This window comes from Bombina bombina, chromosome 3 (genome assembly GCF_027579735.1).
Source record: "Bombina bombina isolate aBomBom1 chromosome 3, aBomBom1.pri, whole genome shotgun sequence".
In the NCBI taxonomy this organism is placed as follows: Eukaryota; Metazoa; Chordata; class Amphibia; order Anura; family Bombinatoridae; genus Bombina; species Bombina bombina.
The window spans coordinates 858,172,796-858,183,606 of NC_069501.1; the positions used below are offsets into that span (position 1 = coordinate 858,172,796).

The 10,811-nt window shown below is 37.5% G+C and overlaps 1 protein-coding gene across 1 annotated transcript in view; it reads right to left on the reverse strand.

The window, feature by feature from the left end:
• Positions 1 to 10,068, reverse strand: part of RAP2A (RAP2A, member of RAS oncogene family) — a 112,327-nt gene extending 102,259 nt beyond the window's left edge. The window contains exon 1 of the mRNA XM_053707825.1: positions 9,543 to 10,068. Coding sequence (XP_053563800.1) covers positions 9,543 to 9,856 — 314 coding nt within the window. The 5' untranslated portion in view covers positions 9,857 to 10,068. The remainder of the gene's footprint in view (positions 1 to 9,542) is intronic.
• Between the last annotated feature and the right edge of the window lie 743 nt (positions 10,069 to 10,811).

The following is a 10,811-nucleotide window of genomic DNA, read 5'->3' on the forward strand; positions in this document are numbered from 1 at the left end:
GAATTGTGAAGGTATATCTTTCTGGGTTTTGTAAGAAGGATAGCATATCTTAAGAGTTGGTTTTAACGCATATAAATCTTGTTTCATTTCCTTTTATTGCAAATATACTTCAATATGTTTATGGATATTAACTAAATAAAAGAATTCAGATATTTATATTAATTGTATGGTCTAGTAGGTGCATGGTTGATAAGGGTTTCTATTTCTTTGTATTGTGTTTATAACCCTGCCATAAACTTATATATATTATTTGGATAGCACTGCTAAGATTTTCATAAATATACTGACATAATTTTCTAAAAAGGAGACAATTTTTAATCCTAAAATTAAAAAATGGGGTACACTGGATAGCACTCTTGCCTAAGGGATGCTGGCTTGAGAGTTAGAACAAAGGTTCTTAGGAGGAATAACGGTAATAACCGTAGCAAATTAAAATATAACTTTTATTAGGATAGAAGTTAAAAACTGTGCTCCACAAACAAACATATATAGTTACATTAAAAACACAAGATGTGGCTGAGATTGAAATAATCTGAGGGTCCACTTGCGTGCAAAAGGATTGCCAAGGGGGTTTATCTCCACCCTAAAATATAATAATTCGTAACTAAGGGGTTTATTCTCACCCTAGGATGTAATAATCCATAGCTAAGAGCAAATTCCCTTAAATAAACAATTAAAGTACTGGTGATGGAAAGTTACTATCATAGATATCACACACAACCAACTGTGGCTATTTGTTTATTTTACATGAATTTCTAGCGTATTCACATAAGTTATGGGTAATTCATGTGACGGTTGGTTGTTTTGATGTGCTTTTTGATCAACTCATTGAGTTGGTGTGAAGTTACAGTGTAATTGTTTGATCAAAAGAGGGATAAGAATAATATTCTGGGCTTCTTGTTGTACAGAGTAATATATTTAGATAAACATCTGTTGTGTGGTTCTGTTAATATTACTCAATTTCTAAATCTCTTAGATTGGCCTCTCTATATAGATTCGAAAAACAATTGTATATAAATTCTGCAAAGTTAAGTTCTTACTTGTGCCATACTATATAGATGTTTGTAAACACTATAAGTGTGTTAATACCGAGTGATGGCAAACTAACTATAACCAGAATTTATTTTATAATGTTATACTTCTCCACATTAAATCATTGGCAGATTGTGTTATATTTTATAACCTTAGTATGTAATGTCACAAATATATAACTTCAGGCATACCATTACTGTATTACAAATTGTTTGACATTAAGTAAAACTTGTACACGGTTTTATAATACTAATTAGTATGAAGTGTGGTTAACCAATTGTATTTGCTAATGAGAAGCTCTATTTTGCCTTTCACTGGTTAATGGTACATCGGTATTTGGCTATTTATCCTGCAGACAAGTTGTCCCGGCTTTTCAATATCTAAATATCTATAGGTTGCTCCTTTAAAAGGATCTGAGTTACTATATTGTCCTATAATCGTTACAGTTAGTGTGTATATAAAATTAATGGTAGTTTGGTATTGTACTAGCAGGTTTGTTATCCTGCTGGAGCATATCAATATTCATATTAGTTTCCAGTGTTTAACCATTAAATGTCTGTTTGGCTATAAATGAACCAAAACAGCTTTCTCTCTAAAGCAATCTCTTGGATAGTTTTTGGTTAATGCACCAATTCAACTGATTAACACTATAAGTTATTTTCACACTTTTAAATATCTTATGATAGGCTTATTGACCCACTCGGTCGGTGTGTTCTTATATTTTTTTAGGCAATTCTTTTTACACTATTAAATATTCTCCCATGGTATAACTTGTAAACAGCTTCCACAACATTTACATATTACAGGCTTTCAACCGTTATACTGCGTGAAGATAGAGTGATAGTTATACTATGAAGATCTATAACAGCTCAAAACATCTTGCTTATTAAAAGCTAAACAACTAGGCTAGGCCCTGACATGTTTCGCCACGAATGTGGCTTTTTCAAAGGGTCTTTCCAAATTGGAAAGGGACTTTCCAAATTACTTTTATCATCAAACTTGATTTGTTCTCTGGGTATTCTTTGTTAAAAGCTACACCTAGGTTGGCTCATATGCTAATTTCTAAGCCCTTGAAGGCCACCTCTATTTCAGTGCACTTTGACAGTTTCACAGCTAGACAGTGCTAGTTAATGTGTGCCATATAGATAATATTGTGCTCACTCCTGTGTAGTGACTTATGAGTCAGTACTGGATTGGCTAAAATGCAAGTCTAGGTGGTACGCTCTATACTCACTGTGGATGCGTCCATACATCTTTTATCATATTTTGTCAAAAAGGATTTTTTACTTTTTAATATTGCGGCTCCGCTCCTTCTACATTAAAATTCAAGTCTGTCAAAAAGTCTGCAGAGGCTTAGGTAATCACAGAGGTAAAAAGTATATTAATATAACCGTGTTGGCTATGCTAACTAGGGAATGATGAGAGGGCAAAGATCCCAGTAGGAGGTGCGCGTGTGGCCGCAAACAAATGAAGAGAAAAGTCAGTGAAAGGCCGCACTCTTAGTAGATGATTCAAAGAAGACCTGTAGAGGAAAAACAGAGGCGCCACATCAAGTAGTACAGTCTAGTATATCAGGCAATAGGAGGATCCAGAGCCTCTAGTAGTGACAACTTACCAGATGCAGCGGCACAACCGGAATGCCGTCCAGTACAGCACAGGACCCACACAGTCGCCCGTATGACTCAGAGAGGCATTAGGATACGTCCAACGTGGAGGAAGGTGACCGGATGAGCCAATCGGGTGAGGCTAAAGAGGGATGCAGTCCGAGTGAAGATCGCAAGCTCAAATAAAACAGAAAGTCCAGGAGCACGGATAGTGTAAAAGTGTAAAACTAATTGTTACACAGAGTAGCAATAGCGACGCGTTTCTCAGCAACAATAAATGATGTTTCATCAGGCTAGATGCACTAGCCAAACAATTGCTCCTTATTATAGCATTAGTTTGCCAATCAGATGCCAAGTCGGCTGCAACACCTTCAATTATGTCATATAACACTCACATAGAAGGGAGGACATCTGGTGAGTTGCCACTATTAAGAGGCTCTGGATCCTCCTATTGCCTGATATACTAGACTGTACTACTCGATGTGGCGCCTCCGTTTTTCCTCTACAGGCCTTCTTTGAAACTAGGGAATGAGTAAAAGGTATTATCTATCTTTTAAAACAGTAAAAATTCTGGAGTAGACTTCCTTTAAAGTACCAACTGAACATGTCTTGCTAATGTACCTTTTCAGTTTAAATTCTTGCATCCTCGGATTAATGACAGAACCAGCTGAAACGCCGTCCCTAGCCAAAGTGGAGTACAAATTTGGACAGTGAAAAACCATTGCAAACAGTGGTGCATTTACACTTTTCAGTGTTGCAAGCAAGATTTCACAAAAGTAAAAGTTATGCATAAACCAGGGGTTGAATATTTTTTTTTTTTTTTTTTAAATGACGAGCCAGACTGTCATATTTGTACATAGATATATGGAGAATAACCCAAAAAGTTTGGACCCAGGGGTATAAATCTAGAAGACAGTGGCCCCTGGCCTAAACATTGTTTCTTTAAATGCAACTTAACTTATCCCTTTAATCAAGTTCTTTTTCCATAACGTGCCTGTTTTCCCCCCAAAACATTTTTTATATTGAGATCTTGTATTTAAATACATTTTATTAATCTATGCTTCCTGTTGTGACATTTGGAACTTATAGTACTCATTTCAGATTAGTTCAAACTGTAAATTTGGCTTACCACTTTTGATGGAATCCTACTCAAATATATATATAAAAAATAAAAATCTATAGGCATCTGAACACACAAGTCATGCAACTTAAATAGCTGCTTGTTTCAGAAGTTTTAAAGGCTTTGCAATGCGTGTTCATAAGTTACTAAAACAGACTAATTAAAATGTGTCTAGTAGGACCTGAATGTACAACATTCCCAACACACATAGGATAAGTTGCATTATTTAGCTACAACATTTCCTTATAGTCTAGATCAGTGGTTCTCAACCAAAGTGACCTCAAAGCCCGGTAAATTATGTCCATGGCCCGGTAGTGATAGATTATATATATATATATATATAGTGTGCAGCAGGTGAGGACTGATCAGCCAGGCAAATAGGACCTGGGCCGAGGGACCAGCAAGTAGGGGGCCCACAAATGGCATCTCCACAGATCCTGGTGCATTCCTTAAGCTGGAGTTTTCAGTTGCCCTATCAGTAACTAAGCAAAAAAAGTGTGGGTTTAGAGGGGCCCTGGCAGGGGTCTGTCTCTGTGAGGGCCATGGAGTGTAGGGTCTGGCCCTGGAGGTTGGGTACCCTTTTTCTGGACCTTAATGTTGGGGGTCCTGGCTCTGGAGGTTGAGGGGCCTGTTGGGGGCAGGGCAGGGAGGCTACCATGTTCATTTACATAAAATGTAATACATATTGGTCAGTGTGAGTCAGTGTTCCTGGGACCTTGGTGTGCAGTGGGGTAAGAGTGTGCAGTCGGGGCATGACAGGCTGGGGCCCACCAGCAGGGCTATCACGGCCCGGTACTGGGCCACAGCCCGGCTGTTGAGAAACCAGGGTCTAGATAAAAGATTACCCATGAGAGCTATTTAAAGTATGCATTTTCCTTTTGACTTGATTCACTATCTCCCAGAGGTAGTGCACAGTCTCAGGAATGTGCATGTGGCCGCACTAGTGTGTGCGGCAAATTTAGCTTCTGCTTGGCTCCACACTATTCCAATATTTATTTATTTTTGAAGGGGGCAGCAGCTACTACTATAATGCGTTTATGGCATGTGCAAGAAGTGGTGAATAAACAAGTAGGAGCCAAAAGAATATGTCTTTCAAACTAAAGACATATTTACCCTAGATAGTCAAGAAAATGACAATTACTGTAAAACCTTCCTAATTGGTCTGCATGCTGCTAACACTACACTTCCTGAGTCCAGTTTTTTTATGCTTTCTACTCTGCATCCTTCTGGATGGGAAGGAAAAACAAGTCCAGTGCAATATAGCAATGCAACATGTGAGTTTTGTTACATTTACACTTTGTATTTTATTTTAGACTTCAGATTTGGTCCTTTAAGTAAATTAAATTTAAAGTGATGGTAAACCCTAGCATTTGTGAAACGCTAGGATTTACCATTAGAGTAAATAAAAGGGACTTTCAGTTTTGAATGATAAAATACTTTAAGCAGCCCACAGCAGAACGCTATTTTGCTAAGAAGTGACGTTTCCACCACTTAGAAAATAGCTGTGCATTCCAGCTGGCGCCAAGCCGGATAGCCCGCACAGCTATTGTCTAAGAGGTGCAAAAGTCACCTCTTAACAAAATAGCGTTCTGCCGTAGGCTGCTTGAGAAGCTCAGTGCGGCGAACGTTTCAAACAAATAAAGGAATTTTAAGCATGAAGTATTTTATCCTTCATGACTGAAAGTCCCCTTTATTTGTTCCAATGGTAAACACTAGTGTTTATAATCACTTTAAGCATTGCACTTTTTATTTTGTATTTTAATGTATTTAGATTATATGTACACAGCAGTGTATTTAGGATTGTGATTTTACAGATTCTGATTACACTTTGAAAGTTTGTGTAACTGGATCATGCTTTGTATATTTATCTGTATCTTTTACAAAATTACATTGCACTTTGTATTTGGTCTAAATAAAAAACTGACAGTTTCATAAACTGGAATAGACAGGGAAGTTCCCAAGGTCTGTCTGAATTTATCTCAATATGCTCTAAGCATTGACACCGGCAGGTCTCACTGATTTTTCTAATCAGCTGTATGCAGATGATGCTTACTTAAAATTGACAATACACTTTAATAGACATAAGTTAAAATACTAAACTATAATCAAATGCAATTTAATTTATAGTGAAAACTACAGTTTAATATGTATTTGCTGCAAACTGAGAATTTATATCAGTGCAAGGTACTCCCTTGTTAACCCTCCCCTATACCAGAGAGCTTAATTGCTTTCTAAGGGAGACAGCTCTCATTTCTCTGCAAATTCCACGTTCTGTCCATTTTCTTAAAGAAATCAGCGAGCTCAGCCCCTGTGAAGTCTGTACTATATATATCTTTCCATCACAGAGAATTTTTGATCACTGAGCCCTATTTATTTAACATACGCAAAGAGATTTGACTCAGCAGTCGTGTCTACTTGATACAAATAGTTCTAAACTAACTTTGAAGTAGATAACACCATATTGCAGGTTCAACAGTGGTAAACATACATGCTTAAACTAATTAGGGCATGTAATTTTTGCACTAGAAACTTAAAAGATTGAATCTGAGGCCGGAATTTGGCATATATATATATATATATATATATATATATATATATATATATATGCGTAAGTCTAATGAGCATAGGCTGATAGCCATTATGATCTTCTATAAAAAAAATTATACACACATACATATATACACACACACAAATTTGTTAAGCCCTTCTACAAATTAACTTAAAGGGACAGTCTACACCAGAATTTTTATTGTTTTAAAAGATAGATAAACCCTTTAGTACCCATTCCTTAGTTTTGCATAGCCAACAGTTATATTAATATACTTTTTACCTCTTTATTTAAGTCTCTGCAGACTGCGCCCTTATTTCAGTTCTTTTGACAGACTTGCATTTTAGCCAATCAGTGCTTACTCCTAGGTAACTCCACGTGCGTGAGCACAGTGTTATCTATATGATTCACATGAACCAACACCTTCTAGTGGTGAAAAACTGTCAAATGCATTCAGCTTAGAGGCAGCCTTCAAGGTCTAAGAAATTAGCATATGAACCTCCTAAGTTTAGCATTCAACTTAGAATACCAAGAGAACAAAGCAAAATTGCTAATAAAAGTAAATTGGAAAGTTGTTTAAAATTACATGCCCTATCTGAATCATGAAAGTTTATTTTGGACTAGACTGTCCCTTTAAAGCAGGGCTTGAGAAATCATGTTAGCTAATCACAATGGCTCCTAGAATTTGACTATTCTGCATAAACCTGGATATTCAGAAGTCCAAAAAATAGGACCTAAAAGGTAAAATTCTATGAGACACTGTCTTTAGCTTACAGGACGAGTATTTTTACTGGCTCCTAAACCTAAAATCTGTAATCCCTGTGCAGCAGATTTTGGAATGGTTTTGAGTGATTTTTTTACATTTATAAATGACTGTATACTTTATGATTTTATGCAAAGAGCATCAAATTCAGAAATATTAAATTAGCACAAAGGGTAGGAAAACAGAAGAAGTTCCTTTCTTTTGTTTCATTGTAAAAATAAAACAGTCAACAGACAGAATGGGCATTTATAAGTTTTATAATACAATGACTTAAAATGAGGTTCAATAATGCACTTTTTTTTACTCAATGCATAGCTTTATTAAAACAGATTGCTCATTCTACTAAAGCTAAACATGTGTTCAATCCAATTGTATTCTTAATAGCAGGTGACTATATTAGCAAGTTATCTAAATACTAATTGCCACCCTGCTGTACATACACATACATTTAATATACATTCACATACATACAGGATTGTAGCAAAGATAAACAAATAGCAATAACAGTGGCTTCTGGTGCACTGCAAGGCCTAAACGGCAATAACACATACCCTGTATAAGAAATATAATTATAAACTACTTCAACTAAAAGGTAAAACAAACACATAAAAGGGACATGAAACCCAAATTATTTTCATGATTCAGAAAGCCAGCAATTTTAAACAACTTTCCAATTTACTTCTATTATCTAATTTGCTTCATACTCTTGATATCCTTTGTAAAAAAAAAAAGCATATCTAAATAGGGTGAGGAGCTGCTGATTGGTGGCTACACATAGATGCCTGGTATTATTTTGTCATACCTAAAGAATGAAGCAAATTAGATTGATGTAAATTGGAATGTTGTTTAAAATTGTATTCTCTATCTGAATCATGAAAGAACACTTTTGGGTTTTATGTCCTTTTAAATTAAGAGTACTTCTAATGAAGACTCGCAATAAAGTAATCTTTTTATCACCCTTTCGATTGTAAGCATTCCAGTTTGAAGGACCCACTAATCATTCCACCTCACATATTAGACCAAGTACCCTGCCAATAACAGATCATATATTAAATGCACAATATTTGTTGATAGAAAGATGTGATGAGATATTAAAAAGTACATTATTCCCTGACAATGTCCTACTTTTTGGAGGTTTAGATAAAAAAAAAACTTTTTTTTTTTTTTTTGGTGTGTGCTTAAAAGGCCATGATACCCAAATGTCGAAACACAAGTGATGCAGCATTGCTGTAAAAAGCTGACTAGAAAATATTACTTGAACATCTCTAAGTAAAAAAGAAAGATATTTTACCTCAAAATGTCCTAAGTATTCTTACCCCATTGCAAAGGACTTTAAGCAGCAAACCAGTACGTCTGTCCCAGGACAGGCAAGGGAGGGAGCTTCATGCACACTCATCGTATTTCCCTATTCAGTATATAGTGAAGGTCCATTTTGATAAATTAGTGCCCGGTTTTTAATAAACCGATTAAAAACAAGGGCACTTTAATTCATCAAAATTGACATTTCACAGTTTTCTTCAAAAACGTACCTTTTAATCCTGAATGCCGCTCTAGCGATTCCCCCGGCCGTCGGAAGCCTCTGCAGACGTCAGAAATGATGAATCTGGCTTCCTCCAATCACAGCTTCCCCCCAGGGGGAACCTTGGCCTGATGCAACGCTGTTGGAGGAAGCCGGATTCGTCATTTTGGAACCGCAAAGACGGCTTGTGACGGGCGGAGGAAGTGCTGGAGTGGCTGCCAGGATTAAAAGGTAAGTTTTTAAAAGAAAACAGTGAAATTAAAGTGCCCTTGTTTTTAATCGGTTTATTAAAAAACGGGCACTAATTCATCAAAATGGACCTTCACTTTAAAAGGAAGTTTACTATGAAATCTCACGAAAGTTAAGTCAAATCTCATGAGATCACAGTAAAGGAGTTCATGACCTCAGCACTGTTAATCCTAATTGGCTGCAGTTCATTTTTTTTAATTTATTTTTTACCTGCAGCTGGACAGTATCTAAAAGATAACTTTTTACACAGGACTTACTCTGATGAGCTGAGAAAATTGTGAGGTAAAATATTTTCATTTTTTACATAGAGATGCTCAGGTGATATTTTCGTGCTTCACTTTCAAGTGATATAGCATATGAGTATTTTGTCCCTTTAAAACAGAACAATAAAGATTTAAACATGCAGCATTATTTTTAGTGGACAATGCCATTACTCTGTATGAAGTGGAAAGTGCAGAGTCAGAAAGTATCACATGACCCTACTCGCACAGGTGAAAATTGATGTTATTTTAGTCTACCTCTGCAATGTAAGCCCTTTATCTACCAACACTATAACTGCAACCTCAGCCAGTAGATGCTACACATTCATTTGAAATATCTATTTGCCAAAAACCCTTTTCTAATCAGATGGAGGAAACGCCCTTAAACATGAGAAAGCGCTGTACCCCCAATATCACCAGCCTATCTGCCCACCCGCCCCCGCTCGCCTTTTGACGCGGATGATCTGGTCCCTCATAGGCTTGATGTCCTGGAAGCTCTGTTGGTTCACCAGGCTGTACACCAGAATGAAGCCCTGCCCGTTTTTGATGTACAAATCACGCATAGAAGCGAACTGTTCAGTGCCTGCTGTATCTAGGATCTCCAGTACGGAGGGGGACGAGTCCACCTCAATCTCTTTCCGGTAAAAGTCCTCGATGGTTGGGTCATACTTCTCGATGAAAGTGCCGGTGACAAACTGCACAGTCAGGGCGGATTTACCGACCCCGCCGCTGCCCAAAACCACCACTTTATACTCGCGCATCCTCCCACACTAGTCCACGGCGACATGCAAACAAACCTAACCCCTTTCCGGCGCCTCTCCGCCGCCTTCTCTTTCGCCGCCGCACTTCTGCAACGGCTCCGCGAGGCATGGGAAAAAATCCGGGCCACACAGCCCGGTGTCCAGAGACCGCTTCTCCCTGTGCGGAGCGGCACAAGCCCGCTTAGCCACCCCCAGCTAACACCGGCCTCACGCCATAGCACGCCCCTACCCACCGCGTCATCTCTTTTTCTTGTTCTCTATTGGTGTGCCCGCTTGTCGCCTGGGTAACTGCTACTGCTCCGGAAACCAAGGAGGGGAAAAAGATCAGCAGGACCAACTACAACCTTTCCTACAGAAGATTATAATAATTATATGTTGTTTTAAAAAAAAATGCAAAGGGACAACCAATCAGCGAGCAACCGGACCACAGCCGGAAAAAAAGAAACCAATCGGAGTGCCTGGATGCTACATGACGTTGTAGTCGTAGATACATGTACTAATATAGCTCATACGGAATACGGATCGGATCATTCTAATCTAAAATCTAAATCAAGGAGTGTGTGGGAAGGAATAGGATGGTACATTTTTGTGCTTTTTTTTTTTATTAACCCTATATAACTCTGGCATTTCGAGGTCTAATAATTATTTTGTAGCTTTGGGATGACTGAGTTACCTAGGATTAGGGTTAAAACTAGACCTTGCTGGGCCCAAGTGCAGATTTTGTGGCGTCAGCTTTATTTCTAAAGTACCATATACAAAGCACTAGTGTGTTTTGTATTTCTTATGTGCTGTTCACATTGAATCCTCACTGTAGCCATTTTTTCAGTGATAAACCCACACATGCATTTTTTTTCTCGATTAGATTCAAACTGTATTTAATGTATAAATTCTGCAACAAAATGTGTGAAAAAGGCATATATATTTTGTAACTTTTTTAAAATTTATTTTTATTGGA